This window comes from Spea bombifrons, chromosome 4 (assembly GCF_027358695.1).
Source record: "Spea bombifrons isolate aSpeBom1 chromosome 4, aSpeBom1.2.pri, whole genome shotgun sequence".
Lineage (NCBI taxonomy): Eukaryota > Metazoa > Chordata > Amphibia > Anura > Pelobatidae > Spea > Spea bombifrons.
The window spans coordinates 38,044,274-38,057,778 of record NC_071090.1 but is presented as its reverse complement, the minus strand read 5'-3'; the positions used below and the strand labels follow the sequence as shown (position 1 = coordinate 38,057,778).

Below are 13,505 nucleotides of genomic sequence, written 5' to 3'. Positions count from 1 at the left end.
GGGGCAGCAGCTGGGGAGGAAAAAACAAGCAAAATGCAAGCAGAGGATTCAGCGGAATCCCTCCATGCATTTGAATGATACAAAAAATAATGAAGGAATGGGTCGTCATAAGCATCAGCAACTAGAGCGGCAGCTATTAGTGTACACAGATGCACTTTTTGCCCTCCCAAGCAACACTGCTGTGTGGAGGGAAGACTTCCCTTGCGCAGCCGACCTACCAGTAATCAGGTCCCAGCTGCCCAAAGAATCTGTACGGATGAAATCCTGGCTTTCTTTGGTTCTCATATAAATGATGGGCACCATCCCTTAAGTCCCTGTACTGTATGATCGCTCCATGATACTGATCAGTATACCTGGGAACTTCTGGGCTCCGGCTACCTGGAACCTTTCCTTGCGGGATGCGGCCAGGACTGCACACTGACGTCAGCGGGCGGCCCTGTGACGTTGGTTTGAGTCCCCACTGACGTCAGTGGGAGGTCCTGCTGACGTCGGGGGTGTTCCTACCGACAGCAGTGGGAAAACACCCCCATTTAAAGGGAAAATTGAATCAATCCCTTTGATGCCGCAATTGCATCAGAACTGCGTTATATACGATAGCGGGTGTCTTTAGTACCAACAGGACCAGCTTTAAAATAGTACTTAAAAAAAAACAAAGGTTCAACAGCATCGACCTGCTAAGAACACACAAGCACATTATTAACCCATTAAGAACCAGGCTGTTTTTTATTTTTTGTATCCTTTGTGACCAAGGCTGTTTTAACACTTTTGTGGTGCTCGTGTTTAGCTGTAATATTCTACTATCCCATTTAGTAATATATATATATATATAGTGTATGCAATATATATATATATATATATATATATATATATATATATATATATATATATATATACACACACACAAGTTATATATTGTCGTTTTTTTCAGGACAAGAAGGGCTACCTTAGGATACTATTTTTCTCACACAATGCGGGAGCGGTCAGGGCCTCCCATACCCCCAGTAGATTTCCAGAAGGTCCAATGAGGCATTCAGCAGCATGTTCATTTAACACTCCCAACGATTCAAATGCAACTGAAGCAAACTTAAAGATGTAAAATAAAGTACTCATGAGTTTAAGTACAAAGAAGCCATCTGCACCCAAAGCAGTCCCCAGCGTCGGGAGTCATCAGTATCTCGCGCCTTCACCCTCATCTGATTCAGCCAATCAGCGTTCTCTTTGCAACAGCTCGCCCCGGGTCCTACCACACTCATCTGCGAGTTGCGTCAATACGGAAAGAGTAACCTTCCCCCTGATTGGCTAATGTCATAGAGCGCACGGGACGCCGGAATTCTGTTCGGAAAGATGGCGGCTCCAAGTGGTCTGTTTTCGGACTTGCGAGAAATCAAGAAGCAGCTCTTATGTGTGAGCTGGCTGTGCAGGGACAGGGGGCTGATGCACAGCGTGAAATGGTGAGCGGGATTTGGCCGTGTAATTAAAACCAGATGACATTAAAGCGTAGTCCGGTGATCGTGCCTATGGATGTGCACACAACCGCTCGTTATCCTAGATCCCTGGGGTACTTACTGTGAGATTATACGATGCATTATAATGACGTTAATGCGGAACAGTGTTTGCAAGGATTTATAAATGCGGCCTGTCATGATAATAAGTTAACATATACGTCCAGAGAGCAGGTCTGTTTCTACACGTCACCCGTGTCAACAATTCTGTGGATTCGGATGGTGCTTGGTGAATAGTACTCTTTACTTGGTTTCTGCTTTCCAAATTCTATTACATTTAATGTTTTGTGTTGCTTAATGAGGGCAATCTGTAGAATTCCTAAAAGAATAGCACTTTCCTCTAAGGATATACAGGAAGTGGCTTAAATATGTACCTGTCTAGGAAGATGTCTTCTGTAAATGCCTGATGAGTATTAACAGCGCTATGGAATATGATGGCGCTACATAAAACAATAGTCATTTTCACTTTCATCCTCATCAGGGCATCTGAATTGGCTTTTGCATTGGAACCAATCCCTATAAACGAGCTGCCTCCTACCCAAGAACTAACAGAGGTATGTCCAGAGAATGCTTCATTATGGCTAATTCTAAAAATGTTTATTTTCTTTTGCGAGTTTGGCACAGAGGATGATTTCATGTTTCTTTCTTGCTTATTTTTTTTTATAAATATACAGGAAGATGCTCAGGATCTCGATGCCTACACATTGGCGAAGTCTTACTTTGACTTAAAGGAGTATGACAGAGCAGCGTATTTTTTGCGTGGATGTAAAAGCCAGAAGGCCTACTTCTTGTATATGTACTCCAGGTACTTGGTAAGAACAGTATTCACAAAAAGCTTGTGTTTCATATCCAAAGGCACTGTATGCCTACTGAAATAGATGCGGTGTTCATCCATAGTCGGACTGCTTTTTATTGTGATAGCTGTAATTTGGCATTCTTGAGTGCGTTATAGTGGCCAGCGTTCAAAAACTAGGACTTTTCAATTGGTTCTTTAAAACCCTATAATTGTGTTCTTGGGCGGAATGTCAGCCGGTCATCGGTGGTGTTTATATTAACAAGCCTAACCTTTCGTACTGTGCATTTTATTGAATGCTGTGTCTAGTCTGTTGTTTTGTTATTGGCTTTGCTTGTACTTGGAGTAATTAAACTTTTTTTTGTGCAAACCTTTAGTCTGGTGAAAAGAAGAAAGATGATGAGACTGTGGATAGCTTGGGTAAGTGTATGAATGAACGATAATGAGATTTGAATCCCAACTGGCTAAGGTGTATTTCTGTTAGGGTGCAGCACTTATTTCATACTAATCATTTAACTAACAGAAGATGACCTTAATGTGTTTGTCATAGCTACTACCATTTTTGATGTAAATCTTTAAAATATTATGTACAAAAAGGATTTTAGAGAGGTATACTAAAATGAGCATGCTGTGCTAAAGTGTGCAAACACAAGGATTGGGTTTAACTATTTAAACTTCATATACATTTTTAAAAACGATCTTTATCTTTATGTGTAGGGCCTTCTGGCAATCATTTTGTTGTCTGTTGTACTTGACGTGCACACATGACGTGTTTGAAATGTGCTGTCAACAAAGACGTTGTTGGGTTATTGCCCTAAGCTAATCAAAAAAATATATATATATTTTATTGGAGAAAATACACATTTACACTTTCTGAAAGATCTTAAAACCTCGGCTAAACACCTGCTGATATATCCTTTTTAAAGTCATGTATCACATTTAACCTTCAGGTCCTCTTGAGAAAGGGCAGGTGAAGAACGAGGCTCTGAGGGAGCTGCGTGTGGAGCTGAGCAAGAAGCACAAAGCCAGGGAGCTTGATGGATTCGGCCTTTACCTGTAAGTCTCGGGATTACTGCTTCATCTGTCTCTATTCTGTGCATGTTTCCTTTTAAAGGCTCAGAACACGTTCTGTCTTTAGGTATGGTGTAGTTTTGCGGAAGTTGGACCTGGTCAAAGAAGCTGTGGATGTGTTTGTGGAATCTACGCATGTTTTGCCATTGCACTGGGGAACCTGGCTGGAGTTGTGTAACTTGATTACAGATAAAGAAATGGTAAAGTGTAATGTTCATTGAAGCTGTGCTTGTTTAAGCAGTTAATTAAGGGTGCTCTTCCACCAATTCTTCTGAATTTAACAGTAAAAATTGTGAATTCCAAACATCATTCCTGGTATTGTTGAATGTCCAACACCCTTCTAGAAATGTGGGTGTAATATTATGTCTTTAAAGGGATGTTGCCTGTACTTTTGCTTTAGATTTTCTATGTGTCTTGTCTATTTGTCACACAAAATGAGGTCCTGCTGTGGTTAAAAAAAAAAAAATTCTAACTCTATTACAGTGGAAAATGCAGACTAAAGGGTAGTCTTCAAATGATGTCCTTTATGTGGTCTGTTATGCACGGTGTTGTCAGCATTTTTTGTGTGCATGTTGCTTGGCGTATCACTTTGTTTCCTAACTGCATTAAATTGTGTTTTACTAGTTGAAGTTCTTGTCCCTGCCTGACTCCTGGATTAAGGAATTTTTCCTGGCGCACATCTATACAGAGCTGCAACTGATAGAAGAGGCACTACAGAAGTACCAGAGCCTCATCGATGCTGGGTTTTCCAAGAGTACCTACATTATATCTCAGATTGCTGTTGCTTATCATAACATCAGAGGTAAAGGCAGATGTCAACTTTACAAGATAATTGTTTGTGGGGGGGCATCCTGGCATCTTTGTCATTTGTGTTTCTTACAGATATTGACAAGGCGCTCTCTATCTTCAATGAGTTGCGGAAGCAGGATCCTTACAGAATAGAAAACATGGATACGTTTTCCAATCTGCTGTATGTGAGGGTGAGTTATATACTTATTTTGTTTTTCCCAGTTTGCACCATTATTGGAGGGGAAGTTCTGACAGAGGAGGTCTAATACATTGTAGTATTTTATGTTGTGTTACTATAGTTGTTATATCTGAACAATTAACAGCTTAGGTGATCTCCGTAGATACAAATGTGCAATGATTGAAGTTTAGAATTAGTGGCATTTCGGCATCGTTTTGCTCTATTCCCTTAGGGTCTAAAGCCTGAGCTGAGCTTTTTAGCCCACAACCTGTGTGATATTGACAAATATCGTGTGGAAACATGTTGTGTGATTGGTAAGTGAAGGCTGGCTATTCCTGGACGCACTGTAGTTGGTGGGAAAAGCAAATTGCATAGATTATCTAAACATCTGTATGGTTTATCTCAGGGAATTACTACAGCCTCCGTTCCCAGCACGAAAAGGCTGCGTTATATTTCCAACGAGCATTAAAACTCAATCCACGTTATCTTGGTGCTTGGACACTAATGGGCCATGAATACATGGAAATGAAGAATACTTCTGCTGCCATACAGGCTTACAGGTATAGGGGCTGTATGTTTCACTTCTTATAGCATATACTGGTTAGTAAATTACTCCTTTTTTAAAAAAAATTTCTTCGTAACTCTTTAACTGTATCAGAGAAACCCTGTTTATTTAGACTGCAATAGTTTTTAACAAAAAAGTCTATATTATCTACATTTTTATTATGTGGAAAATATATATACATATATAATCCTTTTTTGTGTCTCTAGGCATGCCATTGAAGTTAACAAAAGAGATTATCGAGCTTGGTATGGTTTGGGCCAAACTTATGAAATCCTAAAGATGCCGTTTTACTGCCTCTATTACTACAGGCGTGCCCACCAGCTAAGGTAGTGAAACGTCACACGTATATGCCGGCCAGGGCCGTTTAATGCTTGATCAGACAAAAAGCGTTCCTAATTTATTTTTTCTCTCTCCAGACCTAACGACTCTCGAATGCTTGTCGCTTTGGGTGAATGTTATGAGAAGCTCAGTCAGCTTGTGGAGGCTAAGAAAGTACGTGGGGTTGTTCTTTGTTCTGTTCATCCTGCTGTCTGTGATTTTGAACCGGTTCCCCTGTAAAGTATTTAGGAGATAGCTAATATAATTTGTCTTGAATTATTTATTTTACTCTTAATGTCAGTAGTGTGGATGTTTTCATCCAAAGATTCAAAAACATGGAAATATGTAACATTTATATGGGTTGGGAAATCCATGTGTAATGTGTAGCTTTCTCAGTATAGTTGGGAACGTACTGTGTGTTTTTTAGGAGTTTGTCGATCTTCCTCTCTTTTTCACGCAGTGTTATGGGAGAGCATATGCGGTTGGGGATGTCGAGAAAATGGCTTTGGTTAAATTGGCCAAGTGAGTGCTTTTCCTTGTTTGTGTATTAAAGACAAAAATGTTGAACCCCCTAAAAGAAGAAAACACCCAGCTGTAATTAACGCAGGATCCCCTCCATGTCTATTTCTGATTACCCCTTTAAAGCATGGCTGGCGGTAGTGATTTAGCTTCAATGTGATTGATCCCTGAGAGGCAGGTATGGGGTAGAATGGACAGAATGACATTTTGGACGGAGAGAGTATGAGGGGAGGTGGCAGGATGAGCACATACACTGGTTGAAGGGGAATATTTCTATAATTTATTAATAATGTTCTTAAATATATCACTGTTGAAGTTATTGTGTTCATCCATTTTGTACTGTTAAATCTCCTATTTCCTTGCCATTAGAATGAAAAATATTAACTGTCCTCTACACGTTTTATTGTGTTAGGCTCCATGAGCAATTGAATGAATCTGAACAGGCTGCTCAGTGCTACATCAAATATATCCAGGATATTTATTCATGTGGGGTAAGTATTTTGGCTAAGGTTACTTTACAGCCTGTGAGAGGAGAAAAGCATGATCCTCTGGCCTTAAGGTGGCTTGAAGCCCAAGGTGCTTCCACCCGCCCAACCTGGCTGTTCTGTTCCACTGTTGTGGGATGGTGGTGAGGTAGCGCTAGAAGATGATTTGCCCTCTCACATTGCAGTTTTTCTTTTTGTTTCATTCCTACCTGTTCGTTAAATGTATGAAAGTGTTTGTACCTCCGGCTTTCATTGAGACAGTCCACCCTGTGTCCATTGTCTGACCCCCCTCGCTCTATTCTCTAGGAGATAGTGGAACATCAGGAGGTGAGCACAGCGTTCCGTTACCTGGCCCAGTATTACTTCAAGTGCAAACTCTGGGATGAAGCCTCTGCTTGTGCTCAGAAATGCTTTAATTTTAATGATGTAAGTATTATATACTATCGCATTTATTTTAGGAATTGTTTCTCCAGATGCCAAGGTATGGTGACCATTTAGGAGAAGTTTTTAAAGTAGCAATTTAGAATACCTCATAGATAGAGTTTCTTGACCTCATCTACCCTAGCAATATTTGACTTATCGATGCATTCACTTTTTCAGACCAGAGAAGAGGGTAAAGCCCTTTTACGTCAGATTCTGCAACTACGCAACCAGAATGAAAGTCCATCGAGTGATCTCCCCACAACTGCTCCCTTCTTCCTGCCGCAGTCTGTTTCAGCCAGCAACACTCCCACGCGGAGAGTGTCTCCGCTTAACCTTTCCTCCGTCACGCCGTAGCAGGGACCCTGCAGCCATCCTCAGTACGGGTGTTTGATATCAGGAGAGCAATATGAACTGTTTAAATACAACTTCTATGGAAGTTCGAAACTTCTTATAAGAGCTTGTGTGGAGAAGACTCAAAGCAGAGAAGTTCCATGGCTGGTGAGGTTTCTGCCGGCAAAGTCAAAGCTCTGGTCCCAATGAATAGAGCAGATTTAATAAGACCTATCTGGTTTATTCTTGGATTTGTTAATAAACTTTTTATACTGTGGCCTGTCTCTCACTGGTGCCTAATCACCTTGTAAGAAATATCTTCCAAAGCAGTGCTTAAGGGCCTTCCTTGTGGATTTTAACAAGCAGAAAAAAAAATTGTTCCATATACAAAGGAATACGTCATGTTGGTGTAGGACTGGTGCATAGCCTGAACCAGGAACTGTGCCTACATATGCACAAACAGTGATATATGGAGTTTCTTCCAAGCCTGCTCCAGCTATTACCTTAGAGGACATCTACACACGAGCAATTAACCCATCTATTCTCCCATTTGTATTTCGCTCTTTAGGATAGCTTTAGCACTTAGAGTACTTTAATCCATTTACTCATTAGGTCTGTTCAATGTTTCTGCTCCCCTTTATCTAAAGACTTTTCTCACATTACTCCCTCAGTTTTCCACCTTCAATAACCTCCCTCTCTGTGGTGCTTTAGTCCTGAATCTTGACACATGAGACTGAGGTATCCCTCTGTACACAATCCATAAAAATAAAGGCGCAGTCTAGACAGTTTATTCTGAGTTGAGCAACTTCTAAGGCAGGGGCGTCCAACATGCGGCCCGCGAAACCTCGAGGTGCGGCCCGCGTGAGATCGGCAGCCAGGATCATGAGAGCCCTGCTGCTTGCTTGTGGGAGGGTCTATTCTCTGCTCCAGTCCCGCTTCCTCTGTGGGGAGAACGAGGGAGGCCCCGCCCCCTGCTAAAGTCTGTGAGCGCTGTAGTGAAGGTAAGGGGGTGGGAGAGGTTGTGTGAATGAGAATGTCTGATTGAGGGAATGAATCTGTGAATGAATGAATTTGTGTGTGGGATAGCATGGATGTGTAAGTGCTGGAACCTAGGCATGATGGGACTGTGATTGCTGTTGGCAATCGCACTCCTATCATGCCAAGTCAGCCAGTACGTGCTGAAACCTGGCTAGCTGCCCCCCTTGTGTATTGATGCTGCCAGCACTTAGTCACCCTGTACCAGCACGTATTGGCTGACTTGGGATGATAGGAGTGTGATTGCTAACAGCAATCACGGTCCCATCATGCCTAGGTTCCAGCATTTACTGGTTGCCTGGGTATAAAAAGAATGTTTGCTGTTAGCAATCACACTCCTTTCATGCCAAGTCAGCCAGTACAAGCTGAAACCTGGCTAGCTGCCCCCCTTGTGTATTGATGCTGCCAGTAGTAAGGAGTCTGCACTTACAGCCACCCTGTACCAGCATGTACTGGCTGACTTGGCATGATAGGAGTGTGATTGCTAGCAGCAATCTGCTAACAGCAATCACAGTCCCATCATGCCTAGGTTCCAGCATTTACTGGTTGCCTGGGTATACTTATCCAGAATCCTGAATTTGTAGGCCCAGAAATCCAAGAAGTCAGTGAGAGGAAAAGTAAAGGTTTTGTGTCATTTATTTTAATCTGCACATCTTATTAAAGGCCATATTTTATCTCAGTGAAAAACGAGTGCGGCCCTCACAATTCTGATGAAGTGGCCCACTGCAGAAAAAACTTGGACACCTCTGTTCTAAGGACTGAAAACCTTCAGTAACACAACACCCCCCCCCCTGATATTAAGGAATGTGCTTTATCCCTGAATTGTACTTAAAGACCAAAAGGGTATGGGGTGGAATATAAACACCTGAATGGAGGTGGGGAAGGGGTATTGTCCTTGTTAGAGCTAAATTCTTTAGAATGGATCTCCAACCTTAAAGCCTTTCAGTATGTGCCATCAAATCCCCACGAAACACCTTAACAGGAGGGAGAAAAAAAATGGAAAAGAACTGGTCTGTGTTGAAAAATGAACAAAAAAACAGTGCTTATCCCCATCTAAAGAAAACCCCTAAGACTGTCCAGTTGGTCACATGATGATTTTTATGTATAATTGTAACCAGAGAACTGTACAAGATTTATTACAAACGCTTATAACCATACACAAGGAATATTGCACACGAGTAAATAACCATAGAACCGCTTCCAAAATCTCTCAATCTTTAAAATGTTAAAAGAGAAAAAAGGAGCTGTCTTTACACGTTCCCTTTTAGAAGCCGGATGAAGAAAAAATATATGCATAGTCATGTAAATGTAGGCAACAGATTAAAAAAAGAAAAAAGTATTTACAAAACTGCAAGAATACTTGGAATGCCAAAACAACAGCCAGTGAGCATTCGTAGTTTTTAGAGGTATTTTAAGATTAAACACACTAAACACTTTCTTTGAATTAGGTGTTTGTGGTTTAAACCACCGAAGCAAAGCCAAGCAACCCCTTTACTTTGGACAGGCCGTAGTGGTTCTGCTATTATATAGAGCTTTTGTATACAATACTTAAATTTCACTACTATAGATTGTGTTCACATAGTGTCTTACAAACCGTGCAGCTGTACACAAGTGTTTGCCGGAGCAGACCAACGTGTATAAAAACCATAAGCAGAATATAAAAGACAATTGCAGATACTGTCAACATCGCAGTGCAGCGATAGATCAAAGGAGGTAAAAACCCAAGCGATCAGTGGTTTTGGATACTTAAAACTTGGTGCCAAACGCAATAGTCTTTAGCGTAGGAGATCTGCGTGCACGCAGGACCCGGCTATAAGGGCCGTTCTCCGCTAGTCCCTTTTGAGCTGGGGTCCTGCCCATAAAGTGGCGAAGGAAAGGCCTCTTCTCTGTGCTTTGGTTGGGCTGGATATTCTCATTATTGCAGACGCGTTTAACACTGGAGGGTGTTCCTTGTAGTTTCTGGACTGTGTGATATTGCTCTGCAAGGCAGGCTGTCTTTTTTCGCAGGTCCATTTTTACAAGAACCATATTGTTCTGCAGTTCAGCCAGAGCCTTTTCCTACACGGGGGGAAAAAAGGCAGATCTAAATACAGAGAATTTTAATATTGCAGAAAAGAATGAAAAGTTCTCTAGATAAAATCCAAGAAGATGCTACGCTCAGTAAGACCGGTCCTTAAAATCAGCATTATGCACGCTATAGCATACAGCGTATTTCGGCCACAGCAGAAACCCAGCCGGTATTCTTATGCATGTATCACATCAGAAGAAAGTTATTCTATATGACCCTCAGCCTTTCCAAAGAGTGTCACATGCTCCATAAATAAATAAAAAAAAAGACCGATACCCTACACAATAAATTTGATTTATATGAAAGGTCACTAGATTTTTTGCCTCCGACCCTTTGCCGTAAAACACTACTTCTTGTTATGGTATATCTGAGCAGCCAGAATTACCTATTTTAATATCAGTTTGTTGCTTGATAAAGGATCAACGTATATAAAAGACTTTGCGTGGAAGTGTTCAGCCTACCTGCTTGGAGAGAATTTCATCGCAGGTATTCAGAGCGTGCCGGAGTTTCTCGGATCCGGTTGTGTGGCAGCACGCCCGGTCTACCTGCTGCAGAGAATCGCCGAACTTCTGCAGCTCCCCTCGCAACAGCCTCACATTCTGTGGAAGAAGATGCAACTCAAGATCAGGGCGTAGTAACCTCACTTCTAACCAGCACTTTCCACCCGCCACCAAGCCTAAGACTGTCACCATTCCATAAAGGAAGAAATCAGGTTTCTGTGCATACCACAGGAGTGCTTCCCCAGATTCAGAGGAGCACATCAGCCAAAAAAATAAATCATTTTTACCATAAACAAGGAAACTAAGAGGTCAGAGTGTTTGCTATACATGCATTTTTATATAGAATGACAGGCTTCGGGACCCAATCTATATTACCGTCTAAACAGTCCTTTGCCTAATCAAAAGTCTGTGGCAACGGAAAAAAGAAAATAAAAAAAACCTAGTGGAAATACAAGCAAGTGTATACATAGCATGCAAAGAAAAAAAAATCTGCTGTGAACTATTTAATATGCTATTCCAAGCATTCTCCATCTAGCCAATGTATACAGGCCATGGTCACCAATTTTAGAAGCGTGTTTTTGTTGATCTATACATTTGCTTGCAATTCCACTTATACTGCATCATTTTTCGTTGCGGTTTTTATAAATCCCATAAACTGCATGTAAAATTCTGCTGAATCCCACAACATACATCTGTAAGTGTGCTAAAGTCATGGAGGGCTCTCAAATGTGTGTAGTCACTCCATTTTCTATGGAAATTTAACTTGGGGATGTTTTAAAGCATCACTATCATGTAAACGTAGGAACTTGAGACTTTGTAAGCAAAGCTCTGACGTCTCACTTTCCGTAATTTAGCCATCAGTGCAGACACGTCAAAAGGCAGCTAGCGAAATACAGTGCGGTATTAGTCACAGGCCGCATAGAAACCTGACAATAGGACAGACAGCTACGAAAGCTATTCTCTAAAGCAATGGAATCAAAGCAGCTCCCCAGAATCTGGAGGTGAGGTTCAGCCAATGTGGTGGTTACCCAAAGAGCTCTTGTGTGCTGATATTCTGTGCACGTGTGAGATGAGCGCACAACATTACACTGAAAAGTAAAATACAGGAAATATTTACAGACTCAAAAAGAAGAACCTGTCTACTTTCAGATTAAACAAGCTATTCAATACGCACTTTCCTATATCTTACGGTTCAGTTAAAAGGCGACTCCAACCAAGGAGTTACAAGAATAAGATAAAAGGGGTCTATTCGCTAGGGACAGGACTTGCAGGAAAGGTGAATTATGAAAGACCAACAATGGCAGGTTCCTAAAAGATATAATTCAGTGGGTAAAGATACCTCTGATTTGCCTTTACATTGTACAACCAAGCTCCATCTGCAGCAGAAGCTCAGTAGGGTTGACTCTTTACATATAGTTAAGCTGAAAACAACTCAGAGAATCCCCCACACTCTCTGCCTTTAAATACATTCCAAAATGACATGGGATTTAAAAGGACAATTAGATTACTTCAATAAGAGCCCCCCGAGCCTCAGAGCAAAACAGATGGCTGACAGGTTTTTAGCTTCATTTCAGAAATGATGCCCTTTGCATAGCTTTGTGTTGGCTTCTCACTGATGTGAAATTGAAATTATATTGACAGTTACCTTATCAACCACCCTTAAACCCCTTCACTACAAAGTCCGTACATGTACGGCCTCACAATTCATTGTCCTTAATGAAAGCCACTTAACCCCTTAAACACACACTTTTTTAGTAATGTAGCTTACCTTCTGTCCCTCTATAATCTTCCTGTCCACATCAACTGTAAACGGCCTGGTAGACACAGGAGGTTCTTGCATTTTCTTATATCTTTCCAGTTCTGTCCAATTTTAGAAGATACAATAACATTTTTACAAAAACAAGATTAAAGGTAAAGGTATAGGCTGCACCCTTATAGTTTGGTGCTATTTAAAAAGGAAAATTATATATATATATATATATATACACACACACATTTAAATATATATATACCGTATTGGCTCGGATATAGGCCGCCCCCGTATATAGGCCGCACCCTAAAAGTTTGGTGCTTTTTTAAAGAAAAAGTTTTTTTTCTTTAAAAAAGCACCAAAAAAAACATGCTGCCACTCTGTCCCCCCCCCCGAGATACGCTGCCGCTGTCCTCCCTCCCCGCGATACGCTGCCGCTGTCCTCCCTCCCCGCGATACGCTGCCGCTGTCCTCCCTCCCCGCGATACGCTGCCGCTGTCCTCCCTCCCCGCGATACGCTGCCGCTGTCCTCCCTCCCCGCGATACGCTGCCGCTGTCCTCCCTCCCCGCGATACGCTGCCGCTGTCCTCCTCTGCCCCCCCTCCTCGACTTACCGGAGCAGACTCCCGGGTGTCTTGCGGGGCCGGCGAGGGACATCTACGCAATACGCGTATGCAACTTCCGGTACCGGAAGTTGCATGCGCGTATTGCGTAAATGTCTCCCGCCGGCCCCGCAAGACACCCGGGAGTCTGCTCCGGTAAGTCGGGGGTGGGCAGAGGTAAAACGCTTAGATAACCTCCCGTGCCGGCACCCCGCCCCCCCCCCCGTGGGAAGTGCTGGCAGGGGAGGCTGTCTGAGCGTATCGGGGAGAAGGATGCAGGTCCCCTGCACCGCTGCGGGGGATCTGTATCTTAACCCCGCTGCCTGCCCGGCGCCCGGGACTGCATGTCCCGGGCGTCGGGCGCTAGAGCCCGAATATAGGCCGCACCCCCACTTTAAAAACTGAAAGTGGGGGAAAAAAGGGCGGCCTATATTCGAGCCAATACGGTATATATATTTTTACATTTAAATATATGGTAGGAGGCTCCCTCCTTCCCTACATTTTAGTTTTGCAACGTTGATGTAGATGCGGCAGACGTGACCTCCACTTCCTGCACCAGTCTGCCTCATCTACATCA

General features: G+C 42.4%; 2 protein-coding genes across 3 annotated transcripts in view; one reads left to right on the top strand and one right to left on the bottom strand.

Annotated features, from left to right (window-relative positions):
• The first annotated feature begins 1,314 nt into the window (after positions 1-1,314).
• CDC23 (cell division cycle 23) lies at positions 1,315-7,250 on the top strand. The gene is made up of 16 exons (XM_053462422.1): positions 1,315-1,451; positions 1,984-2,056; positions 2,177-2,314; positions 2,673-2,715; positions 3,246-3,351; positions 3,434-3,566; positions 3,991-4,168; positions 4,249-4,346; positions 4,566-4,647; positions 4,740-4,893; positions 5,105-5,224; positions 5,315-5,390; positions 5,677-5,738; positions 6,148-6,226; positions 6,527-6,646; positions 6,821-7,250. The coding sequence occupies exons 1-16, from the start codon at positions 1,345-1,347 to the stop codon at positions 6,995-6,997; spliced, it is 1,746 nt and encodes a 581-aa protein (XP_053318397.1). The 5' UTR covers positions 1,315-1,344; the 3' UTR covers positions 6,998-7,250.
• Positions 7,251-9,131: 1,881 nt separating this feature from the next.
• Positions 9,132-13,505, bottom strand: part of KIF20A (kinesin family member 20A) — a 9,163-nt gene continuing 4,789 nt past the window's right edge. The window contains exons 16-19 of one of the 2 annotated variants that reach the window (XM_053464184.1): positions 12,345-12,436; positions 11,605-11,664; positions 10,538-10,675; positions 9,132-10,066 (exon numbers count right to left, since the gene is read on the bottom strand). In XM_053464184.1, coding sequence (XP_053320159.1) covers positions 9,755-10,066; positions 10,538-10,675; positions 11,605-11,664; positions 12,345-12,436 — 602 coding nt within the window. In that variant the 3' untranslated portion in view covers positions 9,132-9,754. The remainder of the gene's footprint in view (positions 10,067-10,537; positions 10,676-11,604; positions 11,665-12,344; positions 12,437-13,505) is intronic. The other variant, XM_053464185.1, reaches the window with a different exon arrangement.